Below are 27,116 nucleotides of genomic sequence, written 5' to 3' on the forward strand. Positions count from 1 at the left end.
CAAATGGAATAAATGTCTAACCACCCTCATTTCAAATGCACCCTCCTACCAATCCTTCAGGAAATCAATTAAAACCTATCTCTTTGGTAAATTTCTCTGACTCCCTCCCTGCCTTGTATCCATGCCTTATATCTCTGATATGCCTCCGGATATACCTGACCTCTCTTGACTTGCTAAGCTAATCTGAATGTCTTGTATGCAACTTCGCTGTCTGTGTTCATTCTCTTCCTCTGTAAACCGCTCTGAACTGTTGTGGTACTGCGGTATACAAAAATAAAGTTATTATTATTATTATCATGTGAATAATAAATAAATCTTTTATATAAATCAAAATAAATATTATTAATGAAACAGATTCAATATACTGCGTCAGTCAAGAAGTAAATTAAATTGCCCTAAGAACATTCATACACCACAAAATATGATCATAAGTTGCTAGGGAATATAACTAAAGACGAAAAAAAAATGCAATGAAATATGTTTACCGGATGCTAAGTACTGCTTTGCTTGATTGTGTTTCATTTTTCCATTTTCGTGAAGTAACTTCACTGCTATCTCAAAAATCTTCTTAATCTCTACTGCGACATCCTGCCATTTCTTCTTATTCACAAAATCTGCAGAAGAGTCCATCTACAAAACATTTCACAAGAAAACAGTTATGCCATATACATCATCTTGATTTAGCTTTCACTTCCAATTTATTACATAAAAATATTCAGGGACACTAGCAAGAATAGATTTTTTTTAGCACCGAAAATAATATGAATATCACATTTTTGAAGGTTGCTGCTTATGCATTTGTCCAACTTCTGTTCAGTTATAGTTAAGTTTGTAAAATTGTTACATCTTGAATGGCAGAGAAGTGCTTTATAATGTCTTCAGTTTATGTAAGAGCTGCTCTGTTGAACAGTCTGCTTCAAGGCTAGCATTCCAACATGTCTCCGATGTACTCGTACATCCGCTATAATAAAACTCTTACCGCACATGCACAGTTCACACTTCGTGATCCCTGCGTCCCTGATCCATAGCTCCGTGGCAGACATGCGCAGTACAGCGTGTGACGCGTGCGCCAGTGCAGCCTGTGGCGGTTTGCAGCGCGTGCAGCTCTTTCTCAACTTCCTCCAGCTGGAGCTTGCGGCGGTTTGACTATCTATAGAATGAGCCTGTATCGGACACTTTTCCCTAACTATATAACGTTATAAACAAAAAGGTAGGTGGGAGAAGGGGCACAAGAAACAGACAGGCAGGGGGCAGGGAGATAGACAGACAGACAGAAAGAAAGACAGACACACAGAAAGACAGAGGGCCAGGGAGAGAGATAGAAAGAACAGAGAGAGAGACAGAAAAAAAGACAGACAGACACATACAGCGGCCCAGGAGAGAGAGAGAGACAGAAAAAAAGACAGACAGATAGCGGCCAAGGAAAGAGACAGAAATAGAGAATGACAGACAGCAGCCAAGGAGAGAGAGAGAGAGAGAAAGAGAGACAGAAAAAAAGACAAACAGACAGATAGTGGCCAAGGAGAGAGACAAAAATAAAGACAAACAGACAGCAGCCAAGGAGAGAGAGAGAGAGAGGAAAAAAAAAGACAGACAGACAACGGCCAAGGAAAGAGACAGAAATAAAGAAAACCTAAAGCGGCCAAGGAGACAGAAAAAAACACAGACAGACAGCGGCCAAGGAGAGAGACAGAAAAAAAGACAGACAGCGGCCAAGAAGAGAGAGAGAAAGAAAAAAAGACAGACAGATAGCGACCAAAGACAGAGACAGAAATAAAGAAAGACAGACAAAGTGTGTGTGTTATCTTCAGGTGAGGGGGGAGGCTTCGGTCTACATGTTTGCATGTTTGTATGGATAGTTAGTTGGGGAGGGGGAGCAGTTTGGAGGAAAATAGTGCCATTGAGATTGGTGCGGGAGAGAAGGATCACACAAAATGAGATTTGTGAGGCATTTTGGGATTTTTAATTGCAACTATATGTCCCTCTGGCAGAGGCAACTTTATTGGGGTGTATGAGTGGTATAGGGGTCTGCTGGAAAAATGGGAAAGCAAACAATTTTTGAGACCCGCAGTGTCCAACAACAACATAAGAAACCCCCCCCAAAAAACTTAACATTTGGAAAGCTGTTTAAAGCCTGGAAATCAACCGTACAAAGGGGTTATGAGATAATTGCGTGCCAGACGCCAGCGCGCCGACAATCCAGTGCCGACAATTCGGCGCAAAACAAGCGCGCGGGGAAAAAATAATTTTTAAAGAGCTCTGACTGGGGATTTGGGGTGGCAACCCCCCTACTTTTTTGGTTAGTGTTTGCGCTGCCGTTGCAGGGGGCGGGGTGTGTGGGGGTAATCCCCCCACATTATAGAGAAAGCAGAACTTTTCCCGAAAAAAATCAGAAAAGTTCCGTTTTCGCTATAATGGAGGTTTCCAACCCCCCAAACCCACTTCCAACAGCAGTGCGAACACTAACCAATAAAGTGTGTGTGTTAGGGGGTTGCTACCCCAAACCCCCTGTCGGAGCTCTTTAAAAATTACTTTTCCTCCCGCGCGCTTCTGTCTTGTGCCGAATTGTCGGCGCTGGATTGTCAGCGCACTGGTGTCTTGCGCTCCACTGACTATGAACCGTATAAAGAATATTAATGCTGACACGGTAAGTTTTCAGTAGATTTTGTGATCTATTAAGTCTACACATCTACACATCTATTCTAGCATCTGTTAATGTAACGGGCTTAAACACTAGTATATAATAAGAATTTTTATTGCTTGCGTGGTGCCAGCCAGAGTTATTATAGAAAGGCTGGCTGTGAGAATTAAGAGAGTGACATAGTAATGGTTACCACTGTAATTACTGAGATAGAAACATGATGGCAGATAAAGGCTAAATTGCCCATTTAGTCTGCCCAACCACAGTAACCATTATCTCTTTCTCTCTCTGAGAGATCTCACATGCCTATCTCAGGCCCTGAGAATACCATGGTAACGTTAGACCGTTCTGAGGCAGTGTTGCGGAAACAGGAACCAATATGGTGGCATTCCCATGGTAACAGGGATAAAGGGATGGTCCCCCCTGAGCCTCTGTGAACCCTCCCCAGGCCTACCTTAAAAGACCTGGTGGTCTAGTGGCCTCTTTGGGGGCAGGAAACCCCCCCCACTCTTTCTTGCCTGCCGGCGCTGCTCAGTCTGGTAACTCCACCCCTTCAGCAGTCATTTTGAGAATGCAGCAGCTGCGACCAGAACAGCAGCAATGACTCTTTCGGACAGAGCAGCATTCGGCAGCACTGGTTCTTCTTTTAGGCAGAACAGAAGACAGCAGCAGCAGCAGCAGCTTCTTTCCTGCCCCCAAAGAAGAAGCAGTGGCAGCAGCATAGAGGTAGTCCATCCAAAGCAGCATCTTCCCAGCCTCAAAGGCAAGACCAAACACGTGAACATATAGATAGATGGGTGTGGGGCAGTTTGAATTGGGTGGCTGGGTGCACATGGGTAGTATGTGTTTGGAGTGAATGGGTTGGTTATATGTGGAAGAGGGGTGTTCTGGGTACATATGGATAGATGTATTTGCAGTGAAGGGGTTGGTTATATGAGGGGAGGGGTATACTGAGTGCATGTGGATGGGATATCTGTTTGGGGTGAAGGGGCTGTGGTGTAAAATGTGTGCACCTCTTGGCATGGAAGCATTCAGACCTCCTTTATCCCATGCTGGCTTAAAAATGGCAGCAGTTTGTTCTGCAGATGAAAGTCTGGATTAGAGGTCTGCACGGGAATGGGGATCGCGGGAATCCCCCCTAACCCACGGGACTCCCACGGGGACCCCCCTCTGGCCCAAGGGACTCCCACGGGGACCTCCCTCTAGCCAACGTGACTCCCACGGGGATGGAAGGCTTTGGAAGCAGGGTTCGTCCATATAATATAATGGACAAATCAGCCTTAGTAAAAGAGGGGGTTTATAAGTTAATTACCTGAAAAGAAAACAAAAAAAAGGTTCCACCAAAGAGATTCCACAAGGAAAACAGCAGCGCAAACACAAAAGAAACTGTGGAATTGATGATCCTGTCAGAAGTAATTGCTGCTTTTTATGGGGACGGGCGGGGATGGAGGTAATTCCTTGCGGGGATGGGTGGGGACGGAGAGGATCCTGGCAGGGACGGGTGGGGACGGAGAGGATCCTGGCGGGGACAGGCGGGGATGGGTGGGATTTCTGTCCCCGCGCAACTCTCTAGTCTGGATGTAGGGGTAACATCCTGAAGCAGCTTTATTGTGAAATGAGTGGCCCTTGTTGGAGATGAATTACAGACACTTTATAGGTTTGAGTATCACTGGACCTGAGGATTTAACAAAGCTAAGTGATATTTTTTGTACTTTTGGTAATTTCCTGTACACAATTTTTATATTTTTGGCATTGTAATTTAGAATACCAATTATGAGAGTATGCTCTACAAACTTCTATTTTTTTTTTTTAATTTTCAAGGCTAATACAAAGTGCATAAAATTATGTATACATTAATAATCAGAATCAGCACTTACAATCCATCAGTAACAATACAAAATGAATTACACCCCCCCTTCCAGTACATTCAATCAAGGAATAAAACAAAAGAGATAACCCACTCCCACCCTCCCACCCTTCCTAGATGTGGGTATAGATCTAAAGGAAATTAAAGGTAAAAGACAACTATACCGAAGTAACAAAAGTCGTTAATGGACCCCAAACTAATCTGAATTAATTATTATGCCCCAACATGTCAGCGTTCATTTTCTCATACATATAACATGAACATAAATTCGCCCACCAAAAGGTAAAACTAAGCCGATCCCAATTTTTCCAATTGTGAGTAACCATTTGCATGACAATCCCGGTCATGATAATGAAAAGCCAGTATTTATAATGGTCCAATGGGGGTTTAATATGCAATAGTGTCCGATAGATGGGATTTTTTTTCTATGAAATCCAGGGTTTTTGGGATACAGATTCTTTTCTCCAAGGTAGGCACAGTTTCTTGGTCTGTGTCTTTTTTCCCCTGAGAAAAACCAATGATATGAATAGGATCTCTGAATATAGGTGTACCTGTAGCTTATGGAGCTTTGAGATTTCAATTGATTGTTTAAAAATTGTGAATTTCTAGAGTGGTCTTTTAGGCATCCTCTGTATATACAGCAAACTATTTTTATGTTATTTTATAAATGTGAAGTTTGCTCCCTTGTATATTTCTTTGATTAGCTGAAAGTGCACAATTTAGGGCTCCTTTTACAAAGGTTCGCTAGCGGTTTTAATGCTGCGCACGCTAGCCGCTACCACCTCCTTTTAAGCAGACGGTAGTTTTTCGGCTAGCGCTCGCTAATCTTGTGCGTGCGCTAAAAAACGCTAGTGCACCTTCGTAAAAGAAGCCCTTAGAGCACAGGTGTCAAAGTCGGTCCTCGAGGGCCAGAATCCAGTCGGGTTTTCAGGATTTCCCCCAATGAATCTGCATGAGATCTATTTGCATGCACTGCTTTCAATGCATATTCATTGGGGAAATCCTGAAAACCCGACTGGATTCCAGCCCTCAAGGAGGGACTTTGACACCCCTGCCTTAGAGAGATGCACTGCAAGATCCTGCATTATTGCATCTCAGTTGGGTACTAGGCAGAGCCAATTTAAGGCATAGACGAACCAGGCTTGGGCCTCAGGCCCATATGTTTAAAGGGGGCCCCCTGTAAGATGTGCTCAGTATTCAGGAGGCTAAGATTGCCAACTATTTGGATTTTTTTTTTTTTCAGGATTCTAAAACATTATACTTTGTCTTTCTCAAACTCTGAAGGATGGTTGTGTGGCCCATAAAATTGTATAAAATTTTCCCTTCTGTTTTGAGTGGGGAGATGCAGATGGGGAAGAAGATTAAGACTGCAGGGATGGTGAGGGGATGGGGTTACAAAGTGTACTTCACTGTGGGGATAGGGTAGGAATGGGAAAAAATCTTTTGTTGTGGGGAGAGAATGGGGTTTAATCTTTGTCCCTGCATCACGCTCTAGAACAGGGTGGGAGTGCCGGAATCCAGTCGGGCTTTCAGGATTTCCCCAATGAATACGTATGAGATCTATTTGCATGCACTGCCTCCCATTGTATGCAAATGGATCTCATGCATATTCATTGGGGAAATCCTAAAAACCCGACTGGATTCCGGCCCTCGTTGCCCACCCCTGCTCTAGAATGTATCATTTTACAGGTGTGTTTTCCTAATTGGGAGTGAGGGAAAGGGAAAGGAACTTGTATACTGCCTTTTTGTAGTTATACAACCACACTCCAAGTGGTTTATAAACAGGTACTTCAAGCATGTTCCCTATCTGTCCTGGTGGGCAGTGGAGGATTAAGTGACTTGTCCAGGGTCACATGGAGTAGCACGGGGTTTGAACCCACAACCTCAGGGTGCTGAGGCTGTAGCTCCAACCACCAGACTACAAATGGGCCAAGGTCCATGGAGAGTGTGTTTGATCAGTGGTGTAGTAAGGGGGAGGGGCAGACTGCCCCAGGCACTGTCTACACGGGTGGGGGGGGGGGGGGGTGCCGGCACTAACACCTCTCCATTCCCCCAGCATACCTCTTTAAATGTTCATCGGCGCAAGCAGCATCTTCTACTTGCTGCTTGTGCCGGCTCCCTTCTGACATTCTTGGTTGTGGGACCAGGACGTGATGTTAGGAGGGAGGAAGGGTAGAAGATTCTGCTCGCATTGGTGAACATTTTAAGAGGTACATGGGGGCAGGGGGTGCATACGGGGAGGGGAAGAGTGGGGGTGCATACGGCGCGGAGATGCCAGATGCCTATGCCACGGGCACCAACCTCTCTCGCTACGCCACTGTGTGTGACTCAGCCCTTCCCTTCTGTTCCCTCCATTTTCCTTTCTCACTCATGCAATCCTTCACCTTTCTCTTCCTTTCCCTCTTTCAGATCTACGCCCATGAAGTCTAATGCCAGGCGGTATATGCATGTTAGTGCATATGTGTACTCCACTGATCTCCAACAGAAACCACAGGCATATGCATTTGTTTTGTGACTAGATTTTGTCTTTTTTTCACTAGATTTCAAGCTGTATAGGGAAGGGCAGCACTATAGAAATGATGATTAGTAATAGAACCATTAATTCTCTATATAACTGTGATTACTTGGCATACTTTTAGTGAACATAGTAAATGACGGCAGATCAAGACCTGAACGATCCATCTAGTCTGCCCATTAGTTATTCTCATTAGAAATACTTGATTAAGTTAATATGTCTCTTCTTTGATATTTATGGGTCATAGACTTAAGTCCAACTGGTAAAGGCAAGCTATTCAATATATAATCATAAATAATTAATTTTGGGATGCTTTTAAACAATTATTAACCAACTAGTGTTTCAGCCCGTTACATTAACGGGTGCTAGTAAAGCCTCCTTCCCTCACATATCCCCTATTTTCAGCCCCAGCTCCAAACCCATTTTTACCCCCCAGCCCCCTTCTCCCATCTTTTCCCTTTCAGCCCCAGCCCCCTTTTCTCACTAGCAGTATTTCCCTCCTCACTCCACTTCCCTGTGCAGTAGCAGCAGAAGCACACCCTCCCCCTCCATTTTCCTGTGCAGCAGCAGCAGCATTTCCCTCTCCCAACCCGCTTCCCTGTGCAGCAGCACCTCTTCCATTCTCCCCATGTCCCTCTTACCTGCTCCCCTGGTCCAGCAGCACCTCTTCCCTGCTCCCCTGGTCCCTCTTCCCTGCTCCTCCTGTTCAGCAGCACCTCTTCTGTACTCCCCCTGCCCCTCTTCCCTGCTCCCCCTATCCAGCAGCACCTCTTCCCTGCTCCCCTGTCCCCTGGTCCAGCAGCACCTCTTTCCTGCTCCCCTGGTCCCTCTTCCCTGCTCTCCCAATCTAGCAGCTTCTCTTTCCTGCTCCCCCCTCACTGTCTTCCATACTTTATCTCTCCCGCACCCTCCGAAGCCAACCTGCCTGCCAGCCATCCCCCTGTGCAGAAGAACCCTCTCCCCCCTGCCACTATCGCCGCCGTGCAGCGACCCACTGACCCTCCCACTGCGAGACGACCGTCAAACCTACTTGCTCCAGCAGCGGCCGCATTACACTAAAGATGCTGCTTTGCGGCCTTCCCATGCTCTGATTAGTAGATTTAGACAGAACACAGAAATGGAATTGAGACATCCAGGTCAGAATGTATCCAATTCCAATAATATTTTAGAAAAGAGTTTGTCTTAATACACACAGAAATGCACATGTATGTGCCAGTTAAATGGGGCAGGAACAATCATTTTACAATTGACAGTCTGTAAAACATCAACTCAACAACACAAGCCTAAGTTTCAGCATTTACACACGTAAGTTGGTATTTCAGAACCTAGACATGTAATGTGAGCAATGATAATGAATACTGAGTTTGACCAATGATGACTTTGATGCATCAGTCTGTTTGCTAAGGTAGTTTGCAACAGTGGCACTCCTGAGGTCTTCTGAAGATACTCTTTGTTATTTGGAGTAATTGATATACTATTGTAGTGCCAACACAAAGACATGTACCATTTTCAAAACCTACATGTCTAAATGCTCCCAGTTAACTATGGACGATGTGATCATTTAACACTTTCAATTTCTGGGTGGATAAACAGTAGGAGATTAAGGAGGTAACCTCCCCTAATCAATGAAGAACTACTCCAATAATCACTTTTACAAAACTTATGAGCCTGATTCTCTTTAGGACGCCAAACTCAGTGGACGCCCAAGAAGTGGCCACGATCACATGCTAATCACACATTGGCATCCTACAGAGAATCACATCTGCATTGCTGAACAGATGCCTTAAATGCTCTCTGGAGGCTTTATTCTCTGGCTGGACTTTCCCTTGAAAAACAGTGATATATTGTGTTGGGCTCCTGAGGAAGGGTATCTCCTACCTGAAACTAAGCTTGGTAGAGCTTTTCTGACTATTCATTTGGAAAATGATATCCATATTGGACACACGTCCTGAATAGAACTGTGGAGCAAGAGAAAAGAACTGAGATACATACCGTTAACTGTGCCAGTTGACAGCATTTAATCTTGTTAAGCAGGTCATGTTAAAATTTGTCACTGAAACACAGTCACTTTAAAATTGTGGTAGCACTTTATTTTGAGCACGTGGAGGGGCATAATCGAAAGGGATGTCTAAGTTTGTTTGCATCCAACTCGCAAGTCGTCCAAAGTAAAAAACAGCTTAGGACACATTTTCGAAAAATATGTCCAAAATTTTTTTGTTTCGAAAATCGTCCAATTATATGTCCTGCCGATCTGATTGTCCAAGTCACTAAAGCGTCCATCTTTATACCACATTTTCGGCCAACTTTTCATCCAAGTCCAAAACTCCTAGAACAAGCCCTGTTGGACGTGGGAGGGGTCTTGCAAAATGATGGACTGAACACCCAGACATGCCACCTAAACAGTGGGGTACCTTACAGGGCACTGTTGTGAACTTCAGAAAAAGGGTGCCATATCTTCTCCTCACTACAGCTCCCTTATAGGTCATGGTGAGCCCCCCAAACCACCTCCAGAATCCCCTAGACGCACTTATCTACCACCCCAAAAGCCGTTATGGCTGCAGGAGCCACTTATATGCCAGTAAAAAAGGGTTTTGGGGTGTATAGGTGAGTGCACATGTTTCAATATCAATATAGTGGTTACAGGGGCTTATGGGCATGGGTCCTCCTCTCTATGTCCCGCCCAACTCCCGCCCTTGACACTCTTCCCGAAACGCCCCGTTTAGCTTTGGTCGTTCAGCGGCACTATGAAGGCCTAGATCGTTTAGAAATACGTCCAAAACCCATTTTTAGTATCGGCACTTGGACGTATTTGAGAAATGTTCATCCAAGTACTGACTTAGGCCGGTTTTTGGACGTTTTTCTCTTTTGATTATGAGCCCCATAGTGTACAGCTATGATGGTGTGAAGTTCGGTGAAAAAAGCCGGCTTTGTGTTTTTAAACCTGGAGCGCTGGCTAAGTCCAGGATCCCGTGAGCTTATTGAACAACACTGAGCATATACTTTTACAATTATAATTGATTTTGCTACCACTTTCCTGCTTTTCCAGATTTATCTTGGGGATGTATAAGCATGCCCAAGGCCACTTCCCAGTGAAACCACACCCACGCCTCACCTTGGTTGTGCTTATGCATCCCTATGTGTCTCTGTAGACATGCAACACATGCCTACAATGTAGGCATTCTTCCCCACCACCTTTTTTTAAATGTGTGTCCTGATTGGCTGAGAAATGGCGGTAGGATGCCTAACATCGCCTGCCATCGAGACACGCATTTGCAGAATCGGGCCCTATATGTGCTCAGGAGTACCTATAAATCCCAATGTGAATGTCTATGATCAGAAATGTGCATTCCTGTTCTGAAATAAGGAATACAGGTGTTTTTTTTGGTTTTACCCTAGTCTCAACAAATTCTATCTAAACCACATTCTCTTGCTATTTTTTTGTTGTTGTGATTTTACTCCTTGTGACCCTTAATCCCCCAGGTACATTAGATTGTGAGCCCGCTGGGATAAAAAGGGAAAAACGCTCGAGTACCTGAATAAATTCATATAAACTGTTCTGAGCTCCCCTGGGAGAACAGTGTAGAAAATTGAATGAATGAATGAATAAATAAATTTAGGTTAGGTCTTTCCTATTGATTATGGTGTTCTTTTCTTGCTTTTGGGTGTATTTAATGTTCTGTAAGCCGCATTGATCTATTGTAAATTGTGAGGTACTAAATTTTAATAAACAAACATATATCCCCCCTTTTACAAATCTGCGATAGAAGTTTTTAGCGCAGGCCGGCACACTGAACGCTCTGTACTGCTCCCGACGCTCATAGAAACTCTATGAGTGTCTGGAGCAGTGCAGAGCTTTCAGCGTGCGCTAAAAACCGCTGTTGTGGTTTTGTAAAAAAAAGGGGGGGGGGAGATAGCTCAGATTTACATGTGCAAATTCTGTCTTTCTAAAATCAGGGTTTCCACATTTATTTGGGTACATATTTAAATGCTGATATTTAACCAGGAAATTGACAAGGCTTCCAAAATTAGGGCCTCAGAGGAGTAGGTCTCAACATGGGCTACTGTTAAGACATATTATTTTACCAGAAACTCATGCTATTTTAGCACAGGTCAGATGAAGTTTAACGTGGAAAAGTGCAAAGTAATGCATTTAGGCAGAAAGAACAAGGAACACGAGTATAGAATGTCAGGTGCAACTCTGGGTAACAGTGAACAAGAAAAGGACCTGGGTGTATTGATAGATAGGACCCTGAAACCATCGGCACAATGCGCGGTAGATGTAAAGAAAGCAAATAGAATGTTAGACATGATAAAGAAAGGAATCACGAGTAGATCGGAGAAAGTTATAATGCTGCTTTATAGGGCAATGGTCAGACCACACTTGGAATACTGTGTCCAACATTGGTCTCCCAACCTAAAGAAGGATATAAAACTGCTGGAGAGGGTGCAGAGACGAGCAACGAAGCTAATAAAAGGTATGGAGAACTTGGAATATGAGGAATGACTTAAGAGACTGGGATTGTTCTCCATGAGAAAAGGAGACTGTGAGGGGATATGATCGAGACTTTCAAAATACTGAAAGGAATCGACAAAATAGAGCAGGAAAAAAAAAATTATTTGCAATGTCCAATGTGACACGGACAAGAGGACATGGACTGAAGCTAAGGGGGGACAAGTCCAGGACAAATATCAGGAAGTTCTGCTTCACGCAATGAGTGGTGGACACCTGGAATGCCCTCCCAGAGGAGGTTATTGCGGAATCCACCATTCTAGGATTTAAAAGCAAACTAGATGCACATCTCCTTACGAGAGGAATAGAGGGATATGGGTGACTAAAATTACGCCAGGTGTACTCTTGGCTGGGCCTCCGCATGTGCGGATTGCTGGACTTGATGGATCGAAGGTCTGATCCAGAGATGTCAGTTCTTATGTTATGTTCTTATATGTTATTCAGCGACTTAGATGCTAATAAAATAACCCATCTTAATGGTAGCCCATGTTGATAACTTCCTCCCTCAATCTCTTTTATGGACCTGGAAAATCTTTGGAGTAAGAAGGAAAATAGTCAGTACTGGTGACATAAAAATAACTTACATTGTTATTAAAATTCTTCAGCATTTCTGATTTTGGTCTAAGATAATAAGCGGGTGGCACAGCATTTTCATCCCGGCAGTACCATTCTTCCAAAATCCTTGTATCTAGCTTTGCTTCCACCGCAGCATCCAGAATCATTTCAAACTCTGATGATTCAACTTCTCCAGGAATTCGAATGTCCCCATATTTTTCTCCCAACAGTCCCTAGGCAGTGCAAAACAAAAACAAAACAAAAATAACTCCAAAGTCTTAATTTAGTTTTACATCCAATAGTAGTAATTTACTATAAGGTTTAAAATACTAATTTATGTTAGTAGTATAGTGAAGGTTTTAATATGCGTTAAAAAGTTGTTTTAATGTGTGTTAAAATTACTAACAGGGTTACGGAGTTGGAGTCAGAATCAGTGCTGGTAATAATGTACCGACTCTAACTCCAGCTTCAAAATAAAAACTCACAACAGAGTATTGCATATTTTCATTTGACAGCATTTCTTTAATTCAGGTTCTTAGTTTATACTTCAAATAAATATATTTTGTGATCTATGGATACTTTTGTGATCTATGGATCAAATAAATATATTTTGTGATCTATGGATGCTTTGATGCAGTTGGCGTTTCAGTGCATAGACCATCCATCCTGCTCACTCACCAGATCTTGCTCCATCTGACTATTTTCTGTTTCAAACTTTAAAAAGAGTTTGAGAGGGCAACAATTTTCGAGTGATTCAGAGGTGATTGCAGCAGAGGAGCAGTATTTCAGTGACCAGACATCAGCGTATTTTTTGGAAGGGTTACAGAAACTTCAGACACAATAACTTAGCGGCAAATATGTGGAATAATTTGTAAGTTTCATGCCTCTATGCCATTCCCTTCTTAGTTGGGCTGAGAAATTTTAAGCACCCCTTCGTAATCCTAATTTTGTATGCAATTAAGTAAATTTCTCTTAGATTTATTATACACTAATTTTTTTAGCCCGTTACATTAATGGGTGTTAGAATAGATGTGTAGACTTAGGCATTTCTTTCTTTCTTTCTCTTTCTGTATATCTGTCTTTCTTTCTCTCTCCCTGCCCCCTTGTCTGTCTGTCTTTCTTTCTTTCTGTCTCTCTTCCCCTGTCTTTCTGTCTCTCTCCCTGCCCCCTGCCTACCTGTCTTTCTTTCTGTCTCTCTCCCTGGCCCCCCTCTGTCTGTCTTTCTTTCTTTCTGTCTCTCTCCCTGTCCGCTGTCTGTCTTTCTTTCTTTGTCTCTCCACCTGTCTATCAGCACCCCTCCCCTGCTCCCGTCTAGTAGCCCTTCTCCCTTCCTTTTAACTCCTCCTATCCAGCAGCATCCCTTTCCTGCTACCCCTGTCCAGCAGTAGCCCTTCTCCCTTCCTTTTACCTCCCCCCTGTCCAGCAGCACCCCTTCCCTGCTTCCTCTGTCCAGCAGTAGCCCTTCTCCCTTCCTTTTACCTCCCCCCTGTCCAGCAGTATCCCTTCCTTGCTCCCCCTGTCCATCAGTAGCCCTTCTCCCTTCCTTTTACCTCCCCCCGCCTTTCCAGCAGAACCCCTTCCTTGCTCCCCTATCCCCTATTCTCTTCAACATATATATGACCTCCCTGAAGCTCCTTAAACTATCCCCCCTTGAAACAATTTACACATATGCAGACGATATCCTCATCCTCCTCGAAACAGATCCAAACCTTACAAACCTCCAAGAGAACATCACATCATGCATAATGAGACTTCAAGCCTGGTCCCTCTCAGTACAGATGAAATTAAATGAATCAAAAACAAAATTACTCTGGCTCGGCCCAAAATTAGCTCACCTGCCCGCCCTCTTCACCCTACCCACAGGCCCTGCTCTACACCTTGAGTTCTCAAGCAAGGTCCTTGGCATCACTATCGACTCCTCCCTTTCCCTCAACGATCACCTGAATTCCCTGGCAAAATCTTGTTTTTTCAGCCTCCACATGCTGAGGAAAGTTAGATTCTATTTTCACCAAAAGCATTTCACCGTCCTTGTAGAATCCATCATCCTATCCAAACTCGATTATTGTAACGCCATCTACTTAGGCCTAACGAAAAAAAGTCTTCGCAGACTCCAGCTTATCCAGAACACTGCGGCTAAGCTGATTTTTGCTAAACGCAAATATGACCACGTCTCCCCTCTACTTACCAATCTTCACTGGCTCCCAGTACTTTCCAGAATTCATTTCAAATGCTCCTGCCTAGCTTTCAAGATCATTCACGGCATCCTTCCGCCCCTAATCCCTCTATCCTTCCTCGCCCCGACACCAACTACCACCAGATCTGCCCACAGACATAAACTATCCTTCCCCTCTCTACACGGCATCCTCCACGCAGGTAAACTGGGTAGATCCCTCCTCTCCAAAATCACCGGCCTCTGGAACGACCTCACTGTCCCGCTGCGGAACCTGGACTCCCTCCAACTATTCCGAAAACAACTGAAAACCTGGCTTTTCTCTAGCATATAATAATCCCTTCTCCTGATTACATCCCCTCTTTTTATGTTTTGTAAACTCTTTCTCTTCTCTCTTCCCATATTTTTTAAACTCTGTAAACCGTGTCGAGCTCCACTTCAGTGGCTTAGTTTAGTTTAGTCCAGTAGTAGCCCTTCTCCCTTCCTTTTACCTCCACCACCTTTCCAGCAGCACCCCATCCCTGCTCCCCCTGTCCAGCAATAGCCCTTCTCCCTTCCTTTTATCTCCCCCTTGTCCAGCAGCACCCCTTTCCTACTCCCCCTGTCCAGCAGTAGGCTCTTCTCCCTTTCTTTTACCTCCCCTCCTGTCCAGCAGCACCCCTTCCTTGCTCCCCCTGTCCAGCAGTAGCCATTCTCCCTTCCTTTTACCTCCCCCCTGTCCAGAAGCACCCCTTCCCTGCTCCCCCTGTCCAGCAGTAGCCCTTCTCCCTTCCTTTTACCTTCCCCTGTCCAGCAGTACCCCTTCCCTGCTCCTCCTGTCCAGTAGCACCCCTTCCCTGCTCCCCCTGTCCAGCAGTAGCCCTTCTCCCTTATTTTTACCTTCCCCCTGTCCAGTTTTACCCCTTCTCCATTCCCTGCTCCCTGTCCCCCTGATATATTGTAGTGGTAGTAGTAAAGTGCCAGTTTGCAGAAACAAAATTCTGTTTTGACATTGTTTCAGATCATTGATTGAACCATATTCACGTCATTCTCTTCTTCATTGGGCTGAGAACGTTTCAGCACTCCATCACAGAGAAAGGAACCCCAGTCTGTATCCCACTCTGACTAGTAACTAGTAACTTGTAGTGGAAATTGTGAGCCTTCCAAAACCCTTTGATAATGATCTAAAATCTAAATATTCATGTTGTTCTACATACAAAACAGGAGATACTCCCTTCTCAAAGCTAGAAAGGCAAAAAAACCCCAAAAAAAACCCCCAGCAAAGGTGACCCTAGGTGCTTAATATCTTTATTGCATCAAATAAGACTCAACACGTACGTGTTTCGGCCAAAATGGCCTGCCTCAGGAGTCTAAAGCTGTGTAACTTGGGCTCTTTCCAATTATTTCGAAAACATCTGAAAATGTGCCTATTTTCAAAAATGTAAATTCTCTATATAATCACTAATTCTTATTATATTTTCCTTTTTTTAAAACTTTTGTAAACCGTGCTGAGCTCTATCTCTATAGAGAAGATGCAATATAAAACTTAAGGTTTAGTTTAGTTTAAAGCTAAAATAACATAAATCAACATAAAACATATTAACACATATGTTTATTTTTCTAAAAAATGGTGCCAAATGGACTTTAATAAACCAAACAAAACTTATAGAGATTTTTGATAGGGAAACATCCTTTTTAATATATAAATTCTTTATTATTTTACATCTCATAATTGATAAAAACATATAAATGAATAAATATAGCGGATGATGGTGACTATCTCATAATTGTTGGTGGGGACTTTAACCTAGCCTTACAACCTGCTATAGATAGAACGACTACTGTTAGATATAGTAAATATAAATCATGGAATAAATTGAAGGATATTATACAGCAACTCAGTCTGGTGGATCCTTGGCGAATATTGCATCCTTAAGACAAAGCATTCATCTTCTTCTCGGCACCACACAATTCATATTCACGTATTGACTACTTTTTGGTCTCCAATTCCTTGATGACATCAGTTATTAGTGCTGACATATCTTCAATTTGTATCTCTGATCGTGCTATGATTACACTGCCATTGAATAATCTGGTAATGAGACCTAGCAGATCGGGTTGGCAGTTTAATGCTTCACTACTTTCTGAACCTGATTTTAAAGAACATATTCAATCTTCAATTAATATATTTTGAAATTAATAAGGTGGAAGATTCTGGATGGATAACTGTGTGGGATGCCTTCAAAGCATACAATAGAGGTATAATTATTGCATTCTCTGCCAAGAAAAAAAAAACCTATGTGGCAAGGAATTACAAGAATTGGAACAGAAGATTGCAAAACTGGAGAGAGAGCATCAATCTAATCCTAACAAAATTGATACACTGGAATGTCTTAAAAAATGTATATATCAATAAAACTCTATCCTAAGGGCTCCTTTTATGAAGCCGCATTAGCAGTTTAACGCGCGTAATAACGCATGCTAATTTGCCGGCCACGTTAGCCGCTACCGCCTCCTCTTGAGCAGGCGGTAGTTTTTCGGCTAGCGCGGGGGTTAGCGCGTGCTATAAAGGAGCCCTAAGTAAAAGAGCTAGGAATTTTGTATTCTTGACCTGCAACATATTATACAGATCAATATAGAACAGGGCATTTATTAGCTAATTATCTCAAAGCAAGATCAAAGAAAAAATATATAATGGCTATTCAGGACTCAACTAATAGTATCTGTGTTAATGACTCGGAGATATTGAACTACTGTACTTTTATAACTATTATGGTGAGCTATATTCTTCCACTATAACTGAGATTGAGGACTGTCCATCTTTTCTTCAAGAATTCTCCCACCCCATTATTACTGACCAAGAGAATGACACCTTTACATTGCCAATTACGGAATCTACTATGATTGAAGCCCTTAATGATATGGCTAAAAATAAAACTCCTGGGATAGATGGGATAACTGTTGAATTTTATGAAGCATTCAAATCTCATTTAGCTCCTAAATTGGCAGCTTAGTTTGCTTAATTCATAGAGTAGCAAAGCATTAATGGATCATTTACAGAAGCCACAATAATTGTTTTACCCAAAGGTGACAAGGATGCTACCCTAGTGCAAAATTATTGACCATTGTCAATGATCAATATTGATGCCAAGATCTATGCAAAGATATTAGCTAACTGACTTCATAAAATCTTGCCTACTATCGTTTCCATTAATCAAAATGGGTTCATACATATCTAGTGATAACACTAGGTTGTTTATTGAAATCTTGCAAAATGTATCAGAGTCTAATAATCAATATATGGCTATTTCATTGGATGCAGAAAAAGCCTTCGATCGAGTCAAGTGGCCTTTTTTATTTGGAACATTGAAATGGTTTGGTTTTCACAAAATGCAATTAACATGATCAAAGTTTTTTTATACCAAGCCAACCACAGGTTATTTATAAATAATATGTTATCAACTGCATTTAACCCATCCAGAGGAAAGAGACAAGGCTGTCACCATTACTATTTAATATTGCTTTGGAGACTATTAATAGCGTTTCAACAATATCAAAATATTATAGGAGTTCAATTTGGAAATCATATTGCCAAGTATTCAGCCTATGCTGGTGATGTCTTATTGTATTCTATGGTGGATTCCATACCTCATATACTGATTTATCTGGATATAAACTAAATTGTGACAAGACGGAAGTTATGCCTCTTAATTGTCCAGAGATTACCACTGAGGTCTTGGGATATAAGTTTAATAAGGTAATCTCCAAATTGAAGTATCTTGGTATAATTTTTGGCTCAAGCATTGAAGAAACTTTAGAATTGAATTGAATTGAGTCAAGAAGCTCTGATTAAATCAACAAAAGATTTGACAAAAAAGTGGTCACCATTGCGATTGTCTTGGTGGGGTAGACTAGATATCACCAAAATGATGATAATGCCTAAAATCAATTACACTCTTCAGATGCTACCTTTTTATTTTAATGTAGGCTAGACTTTTCTTTGGAATAATAAACCACCACATATCGCCATCAAAAAACTTAAAGCCAATAAGTCAGCTGGAGGAGTCAATTTCTTTAGTTTTTTGGAATATCACACTGCGCATATTCTAAAAACAATTTTATAGACGGTTTGTTGATAATGGCAATACAGAAGATTGTCCTGTATGGTTACATGCGCAATTAATGATATTGGACAATTATCCTCTGCATCTTTTTACATTTTCATCAAACAAAATTGTACATGCCATGGGATGCCACGCTACATGTACCCATATAGAATAACAAGTTGATTAAAATTCAAGGGAAAATGGTGCAGTGGACATTGTGGCAGTGGACATTGGTGCAGTGGACAATGGTGCAGTGAACATTGTGGCTTACACTTTAGAAAAGCATTAAGGCAATGTTGAAGTTGTAAACATTTGCAAAATTGATTAGGAAGCAACTTATATTCACATTTAAGAAAAGATGACAAGTGGTTAACCTTTCATGAACTGCAATGTGAATATGTTGCCTCCTAATCAATTTTACAAATGTTTGCAACTCCAACATTGCCTTAATGCTTTTCTAAAGTGTAAGTCGCTAAGCTCTTCTGCCCCGAGTATATTGTCTTTTATGACAACAATAACATCTAAAAGGGGCTGCTTCTAAATAGTACAAAATTCTGAAGGCCAATTAGTTTTCTCATCCTAAGGGCACTGAAGCAACATGGAAATTTGACATCAAGATGGATGTTTCTGAGCAATGTTGGGAACAGATTTGGACTTCCATTCATAAATCAGCCAGTATCAGCTAATTACTCAAAATTATTAAGAATTTTGCTCAAGTTGGCTATTAAAATGATATTGCAACATTGGAATACTCCACATCAATTGTGAAGTATATAACCTGGTGGAATACAGTTTGTTTAACTGCCAAATATGAGCGTGTCCCTGCAGAAAGATCCAAAGCTTTACATAAATTTACTAAAATATGGGAACCACTGATATCCTATAATCATGCGCCTGATAAACCAAATGATCGACTTTGACTTGCCTGAATAAGATGCACCTCCATACTGTCCTTTTTGTTGTATTTATGATAGTATCAATGATCATTATTTAATTAAGTTGCTGGTTTTCTAGTTCTGTTTGTTTTTGTTACATATATACATATGATCTAACTTATACTGTATTGTGTTAGATGTATGCTTGATTTTTTCTTAAATTCCAATAAACATTTATTGAACACACACACACACAAAAAAAAATAATAAATATGGAAAAAAAGGGAGGAAAAGGAAATGGGAAAGATATTTTAATTTGTATGTGATAACATTTTTTCATATATATTTTTTACACATATGTATATGCTTTACTAAATCTTCAAAAATATGCACTATCAATTGTACCAATCAAAACAAACAATGCAAATACCACATTATATAACTTTTTTCAGGAATTTTTGGACCATCAGAGGTATACAAGGTATACTATTCAGCATAGCTTAATGCAAGAACTTTACTTCTTCATTAGTCTATACTTTGAATGATTTTATTGAATTCCTTAAACATTACTGCACACTTCTTAAACTTATAATATGAGGTTAAAGCACTTATCTTTTGAAAGCGTATTTGGGGGGATATTAGCACCAACATGAATCCATGCTTTGCCCTGACCATGTATCTTTGCTTATGTACACATAAATATAACAGACATTACACATTGAACTAAAAATTATTATATGAAAATATATAGTATAGTATTAGATTACTCCCCCTTTTTTTTTTTTTTACAAAACCGTAACACGGTTTTTAGCACTGGCCACAGCAGTAACAGCTCTGACGCTGAGCACTTTTAGAGGAAATCACCTTGAAACTTTGCAGATTGGATTTGCCAACATGCCTCTAAAAGTGCTCAGCGTCAGAGCTGTTACTGCTGTGGCCAGTGCTAAAAACCGTGTTACGGTTTTGTAAAAAAAAAAAAAAAAAAAGGGGGAGTAATCTAATACTATACTATATATTTTCATATAATAATTTTTAGTTCAATGTGTAATGTCTGTTATATTTATGTGTACATAAGCAAAGATAAGGGTGAAACGCATCCACATTTATATAATCTCTTTATCTCACTGATTTCATCTTATTACATATTAGTGGCCAATGTTTTAGCAATAAAGCCAAATGCGTTATGTTTTATGTTGACTTATGCTATTTTATCATTAGACTCCTTAGGCAGGCCATTTTTGACGAAACATGTACGTGTCAAGTCTCATTTGATGCAATAAAGATATTGAGCACCTGGGTCGCCTTCACTGTTTTTCAGTAATGTGTTTAGCTTTGGTTAGGATGCTGGATTCTGCCACAATTTTGCCAGGAGTGACTCAGCTCTTTTTGACAAACTCCGTCATTGCTGAGTAGATTGGCTGAAATTTATTATCTCTGACGTTTGTGACATAGTATCCAGTCTAAGAGCCATTGCTGCTTCTCTTGTTGAGAAATTTGTGCAGTACTCATTTAATAGCCAATCTTTCCTAGGAAAGAATGGCCCAATTTGTCACCTGGGAAATCATGTAGAAACCAAGTAGTGTCAGAGGGCCCCTATTGGTCTTTCTGATCTCAGGGCTAAGGAAGAAACCTCTTGGGAAACGTATCTTGCTTTGAAAGTTCCTTGAAAAGGAAAGATCCTTTCATAGAACATAACTGGTTATTAAGAAATGAATAGAGACAGAGGGCCTGATTCTCTAAAGGACGCTGATTTTGGCGGCTGCCTATGAAGCAGCTGTTGACCATGTGCCAATCACACATCGGCATCCTATAGAGAATCGCGTCTACTTTCACTAACAGATGCCTTAACTGTAGGCCAGTATTTCACATGCCTACATTTAAAGTGTCTATCTCATGCCTATGGAGACATGTAGGGACAGTTAAGGATGCGCAAGGCCACTTCTGGTTGTCCCTTTAAATAGCATTGTTTTTTTTCTCTTTTCGCACTTCCCCCCTGGTGACATCACTTCCGCTGTTGAGGGTGGTGTCTTGCCCGTTCAAAACCTATTTAAGGTTAATCTCCCGTGGTCTGAGTTCACTTTAGCCCAGCTCTCGGTCCCAAGCCGAAATGTGGAGCCGGTAACAGGTATGAGATTGGCAATTAAGGAAAGATATAGTATGGTATATATTTACGTTTTGAAAGATTAAATAAGTATGAGGTTCCCGTTTATACTGGTTTTAAGATTTAGTACATTTTATAATTCCACACTGATTTACTTCACTATATGTTTGTTCCAATAGAGTCCTTCCCTGAAGAAGACAATCCTCGAAACTCGAGTCGGGGGAACAAGGACATAGTATGGAGGAGTAATGGTGGTTGTTTTTAGTACACTATAAGCATGAGATAATTAATTCACCACTGAGGATCATTATAGAGATCATACCATCCGATACACAGATAAGTTTTTTCAATCTTGATTTTTTCACGCAAAATCTAGTTGGATGGTAAGGGGACAGTGAAAAACGATGATGGTCCCCCAATGAACCCCAGTTTGGTGTTATCACCAGTCACGGGTTTTGGGTCTGAGGTTTTCACAATTCTTAATTAAATATAATATTATTATAAGTTGAGCTGTGATTATAGAAGGTATTTGAATAAATAGAGTATCACAGTGTAGTAATCAATATATCTCTCCATATAAAAGTGACACTTCTGGTAGAGACCATGCCCATGCCTTGGGCGAACCTAACCGTCTCTACACATCTTCATAGGTATGCAACATACACCTCCAACGTAGGCGTCCTTTCTCACCTGCATAAAAAACCCCCCAAAAACCAAGCATCCCGATTGGCTGTGAGATGGCGATAGGATGCCTACCACCGCCTACAATCGGGACATCCATTTGTAGAATCAGTCCCAGAGAGCATTGGAATCCAGGTATAATTCGGTTTATTGTTTTGTGCTAAGCTAGTTAGATATTTACCCTTGAGACAGGTTAGGCTGCAAGCAGAAAAGCATCTGCTTTGGAAGTGCTCTGTTACATATTTATAGCTGGTGCCAGAGTTCCTCAAAGCACTCGGGGATTGCTTGCTACTCTTTATAAGCTCGTATAAGCTAAGGCTGCTCCTGCTAGCATTTCAGCACAGCTGCTTCTGTGATTCTTATGGCCTGTGGGACTTCTCTTCTGTTTAGCATGATCACTAGCTGATTCTGTTTCTGTCAGAGTTTGAACAAAGCTGTCAATGACTTTATAAAGCCTTTGGAACTGCTCTGCTATGTTGTAGCAGTTTATTTCATTCTAGTATTGAGCTAATTGGGCTAAATCTACTACTACTACTACTACTATTAATTATTTCTATAGTGCTACCAGCAGTGGCGTACCTAGGGGGGGGGGGGGGGGGGGGGCGGGCCGCCCCGGGTACCAGCCCTGAGGGGGTGTTCCCGGCCTTGCCGCTCAGTCCCCCCCCACGCCCGAAGGACCGCTCGCCCCACTGACCTTCCAGCACACCTATGAAGCAGCCCGCAGCAGGATCGCGCCGTCAGCAATCCCTCAGCTGCTTGGGCGCTGCTTCCTGCGCCGCGGTCCCGTCCCTCCTCTGACGTCAGAGGAGGGGGCGGGACCGCGGCGCAGGAAGCAGCGCCCAAGCAGCTGAGGGATTGCTGACGGCGCGATCCTGCTGCGGGCTGCTTCATAGGTGTGCTGGAAGGTCAGTGGGGCGAGCGGTCCTTCGGGCGTGGGGGGGGCAGTAGCTTAAGGTAGCCTGGCGCAGGAAGCAGCTCCTAAGCAGCGCAAAGATAGCTGACGTCGCGATCCTGCTGCGGCTGCTTCATAGGTAGTGCGGGGAGGCCAGGGGGGCGAATGGTCCTTCGGGGTGGGTCGGGGCATCAGGCCTTCAGGGTGGGGCGGGCGGGCGGGCAGGCAGACTTTCAAGGGGGAGGGGGGTGACAGGCAGGCAGGCAGGCCTTCAAGGGGGGGTGCAGGTCTTCGGGGGGGGGTGCAGACCTTCAAGGGGGTGCAGGCCTTCAAGGGGGGGACAGGCAGGCAGGCCTTCAAGGGGGGGACAGGCCTACAAGGGGGGGGACAGGCCTACAAGGGGGTGCAGGCCTACAAGGGGGGGGACAGGCCTTCAAGGGGGGACAGGCCTTCAGGGGGGGTGCATGCCTTCAGGGGGGGTGCCGACCTTCAAGGGGGTGCAGGCCTTCAAGGGGGGGACAGGCATTCAGGCCTTCAAGTGGGGGGGACAGGCCTTCGGGGGGGTGCAGGCCTTCGGGGGGGGTGCAGACCTTCAAGGGGGTGCAGGCCTTCAAGGGGGGGACAGGCAGGCAGGCCTTCAAGGGGGGGACAGGCCTACAAGGGGGTGGGACAGGCCTTCAAGGGGGTGCAGGCCTTTGGGGGGGTGCCAACCTTCAAGGGGGGGTGCAGGCCTTCAAGGGGGGGGGACAGGCCTTCAAGGGGGGACAAGCAGGCAGGCCTTCAAGGGGGGGACAGGCCTACAAGGGGGGGGGACAGGCCTTCAAGGGGGTGCAGGCCTTTGGGGGGGTGCCAACCTTCAAGGGGGGGGTGCAGGCCTTCAAGGGGGGGGACAGGCCTTCAAGGGGGGGACAAGCAGGCAGGCCTTCAAGGGGGGGACAGGCCTACAAGGGGGTGGGACAGGCCTTCAAGGGGGTGCAGGCCTTTGGGGGGGTGCCAACCTTCAAGGGGGGGACAGGCCTTCAAGGGGGGACAAGCAGGCAGGCCTTCAAGGGGGGGGGCAGGCCTTCAAGGGGGGGACAGGCCTACAAGGGGGTGGGACAGGCAGACCTTTAAGGGGGGACAGGCCTACAAGGGGGTGGGACAGGCAGACCTTTAAGGGGGGATAGGCCTTCAAGGGGGGACAAGCAGGCAGGCCTTCAAGGGGGGGTCAGGCCTTCAAGGGGGGGGGACAGGCCTTCGGGGGTGCAGGCCTTCGGGGTGGGTGCAGGCCTTCGGGGTGGGTGCAGGCCTTCGGGGTGGGTGCAGGCATTCGGGATGGGTGCAGGCCTTCAGGGGGGGACAGACCTTCGGGTGGGGGGTACAATCCTTCGGGGAGGGTGCAGGCCTTCAGGGGTGGGGTTTAGGCGTTCAGAGGGGGACAGACCTTCGGGTGGGAGGTAAAGTCCTTCGGGGGGTGCAGGTCTTCAGGGGTGGGGTGTAGCCCTTCTGAGGGGGGACAGACCTTCGGGGGGGGGGGGGTCCTGGTGTAAAAGTACACAGAGGGAGAGAGGGAAGGGGGGGTTCAAAGATACGTGCATATGCCAGACTTTGGGGGTTAGAAATAATGGGTCTAAAAACAGAGGAGTGGGAGAGAGATGGTGCATAATGGGATTTAGGGAGGGAAGGAACAGAAAGGGAGAGAACTTGGAAACAGGGGATGGTGTGGAGGGGGGATAGAGATACTGGATAGGAGGATAGTTGGGAACAGAAAGGGAGAGATGGTGGATCCTGGGGTGGTGGGGAGTTGAGAAAAGGTGAATCTGTGGATGGAGACAAAAAAAAGGAAAGATGCCAGATCTCCGGGAGAGGGAAGGGAAACGGAAGGGGAGAACAGAGATGGCAGACGGATGGTTAGCACGGAGAAAGGAGACCCTGGCAAGCAAGACAACAAGAGCCTGGGACCAACAAGATTTGAATATTGATCAGAGAACAAAAGGTAGAAAAAATAATTTTATTTTCTGTTTTGTGATTACAATATGTTAGATTTGAAAAGTGTACATGAGACAGCTTGAAATGGGAACTTTTCTATTTTTGTGAATGGCAAGGCTGAGTTCAGTTAAAATATATGCTTTATAAGAAAATATAATAATGTGTTTTATAAAGTTTATAAGCATTGCTGGCATACTCGGTGAGGTGTTCCTAGTGTTGGTGGTGGTGGTAGCATGTCAGTGTGTTGAGAGGAAGAGGTAGTCTGGGAAATTCTGCTGAGCAAACTCTGGGCCCATTTCCACCCCCAGTTAGTCCACTCCACTCAACTGGTTCACACACTGAGTGGGTCTTTGGGTGTTATTTCTGGGTAGTTGTTTTAGAATCTCTTCCAGTGGTTTGTCAGTATCTCCTTCTGGTCCAAGGAAGGAAACTTTGTCAACCTTAGCATTGACCTTCAGAATATGTTTGTAACAGCGCTGCTTGTGTGGCATTAGGCTATGTAGTGATCGAAAGAAAAAAACAGACCTTTGCACATTTTTGCACTATATGGTGGGTGTATGAGGAGATTCACATTTCCTGCACAGCTAAGTCCATGTGAAGTTACCTTGTGCTGTATTTGACATCTAGCAAGGTCTCTGTTTGAAAGGAAAGATCTAAACTTAAAAATGAAGTGGCCAGAAGTTATGGTAAAAGCAGATAGTGTAGCTGGTTTTAAGAAAGATTTGGACAAATTCCTGGAGGAAAAGTCCATAATCTGTTATTAAGACATGGGGGAAGTGTCTGCTTGCCCTGGATCGGTAGCATGGAATGTTGCTACTCTTTGGGTTTTGACCAGGTATTAGTGTCCTGGATTGGCTACCATGAGAATGGGCTACTGGGCATGATGGACCATTGGTCTGACCCAGTTAGGCTATTCTTATGTTATGTTCTCATCTGTAGGGGCCTTTGTTTTCACTTCTTATTTTAATGTATTTTTTTCCTGGGAACTTATCAGTGTTTTTTTATAATGGGAACAAAAATGGAAGAGAATTAATGTGTGTGGAATGGGGGGGTAACTAATTTCTTCAGCTAAATAATTCAATCCACTTCAAACAGACATAGGAGAACTCACGCACCATTCACACACCCTCCAACCAAAAACGTCAAAAGAAAAAAACTGTTCGACAACCTCCTAGCCATTCGAGCTGCAACACTTGACCCCCAACTCTACAACCTATTGACCTCGACCACAAACTACAAAACCTTAAAAAAAGAAATAAAAACCCTTCTATTCAAAAAACACATAAAACCAAACTAACATAATCAGAACTGTCCCAAGCATCACCTGCAACTACTCCATATGTACTTCTGATGTCATGACAATTCCGACATAATTTATGTTATGTTATGTTTGGAATAATGGTTACATAAATGAGGTTCAATAAAAGAAAATTTTCACTGCCTGTTTCTATTCTGACCATTTATTCCATTTCATGGTTATTGCAAAAAAAAAAAAAAAAAAAAAAATTTTTCCATGAGGGGGGGGGGGGGGGGTGTCAAAAAATGATGGGCCCCGGGTGCCACATACCCTAGGTACGCCACTGGCTACCAGACATACATAGTGCTGTAAAGAGTAACAAAGAAGACAGTTCTTGCTCAAAAGAGCTTACAATCTAAACAGACAAGACAGACAAACAGGATGTCATGGACACAGTTAAGGGGAACGATTAATCTGCTGGCTGGGTTAGTGGGCAGTGGGGAGTAGAGCTATGGATTGAAGGCTATATCAAAAAGATGGATTTTTCAGTTTGCTTTTAAACAAGGTAAGGAAAGGGGCTTGGCGGACAAACTCGGGTAACTTATTCCAGGCATAGGGGGCAGCTAGATGAATCTCTCAGAATACCTCCAAGGACAAACCACAGGTTGAAATGTAGGCATATTTAAGTGAGGTTCTATCTTTCCTGTTATGCGGTGCCATTATCATGGAACCTTTTTTGGGATATTACAGTAGGTATTTGAGCAGAAAGGCTTGTGTTGATTATTGAGCCAATGTCTCTAAATGGGTTAGTTTTACACATGTAGTACAAAATAAATCATTCATCAGGACATAATAGAAGTAAGAGAGACTACTTTCAGCAGCCGGTTCATTAAACTATAGTCACTCCCCCCCCCCCCCCCCCCACACACACACACTTCTTTAGCCACAACAAATTGCAACAATTGTTTGGGTCCAAAAAAAAAAAAAAAGAAAGCTTTTCCCTTCTAATGAGACATAGC

The 27,116-nt window shown here is 43.3% G+C and overlaps 1 protein-coding gene across 1 annotated transcript in view; it reads right to left on the reverse strand.

The window, feature by feature from the left end:
• Nucleotides 1-27,116, reverse strand: part of NWD2 (NACHT and WD repeat domain containing 2) — a 315,451-nt gene that overhangs the window by 34,688 nt on the left and 253,647 nt on the right. Inside the window, exons 4-5 of the mRNA XM_033947664.1 lie at nucleotides 12,118-12,321; nucleotides 486-630 (exon numbers count right to left, since the gene is read on the reverse strand). Coding sequence (XP_033803555.1) covers nucleotides 486-630; nucleotides 12,118-12,321 — 349 coding nt within the window. The remainder of the gene's footprint in view (nucleotides 1-485; nucleotides 631-12,117; nucleotides 12,322-27,116) is intronic.

The sequence above is a fragment of the Geotrypetes seraphini genome, chromosome 1 (genome assembly GCF_902459505.1).
Source record: "Geotrypetes seraphini chromosome 1, aGeoSer1.1, whole genome shotgun sequence".
Lineage (NCBI taxonomy): Eukaryota > Metazoa > Chordata > Amphibia > Gymnophiona > Dermophiidae > Geotrypetes > Geotrypetes seraphini.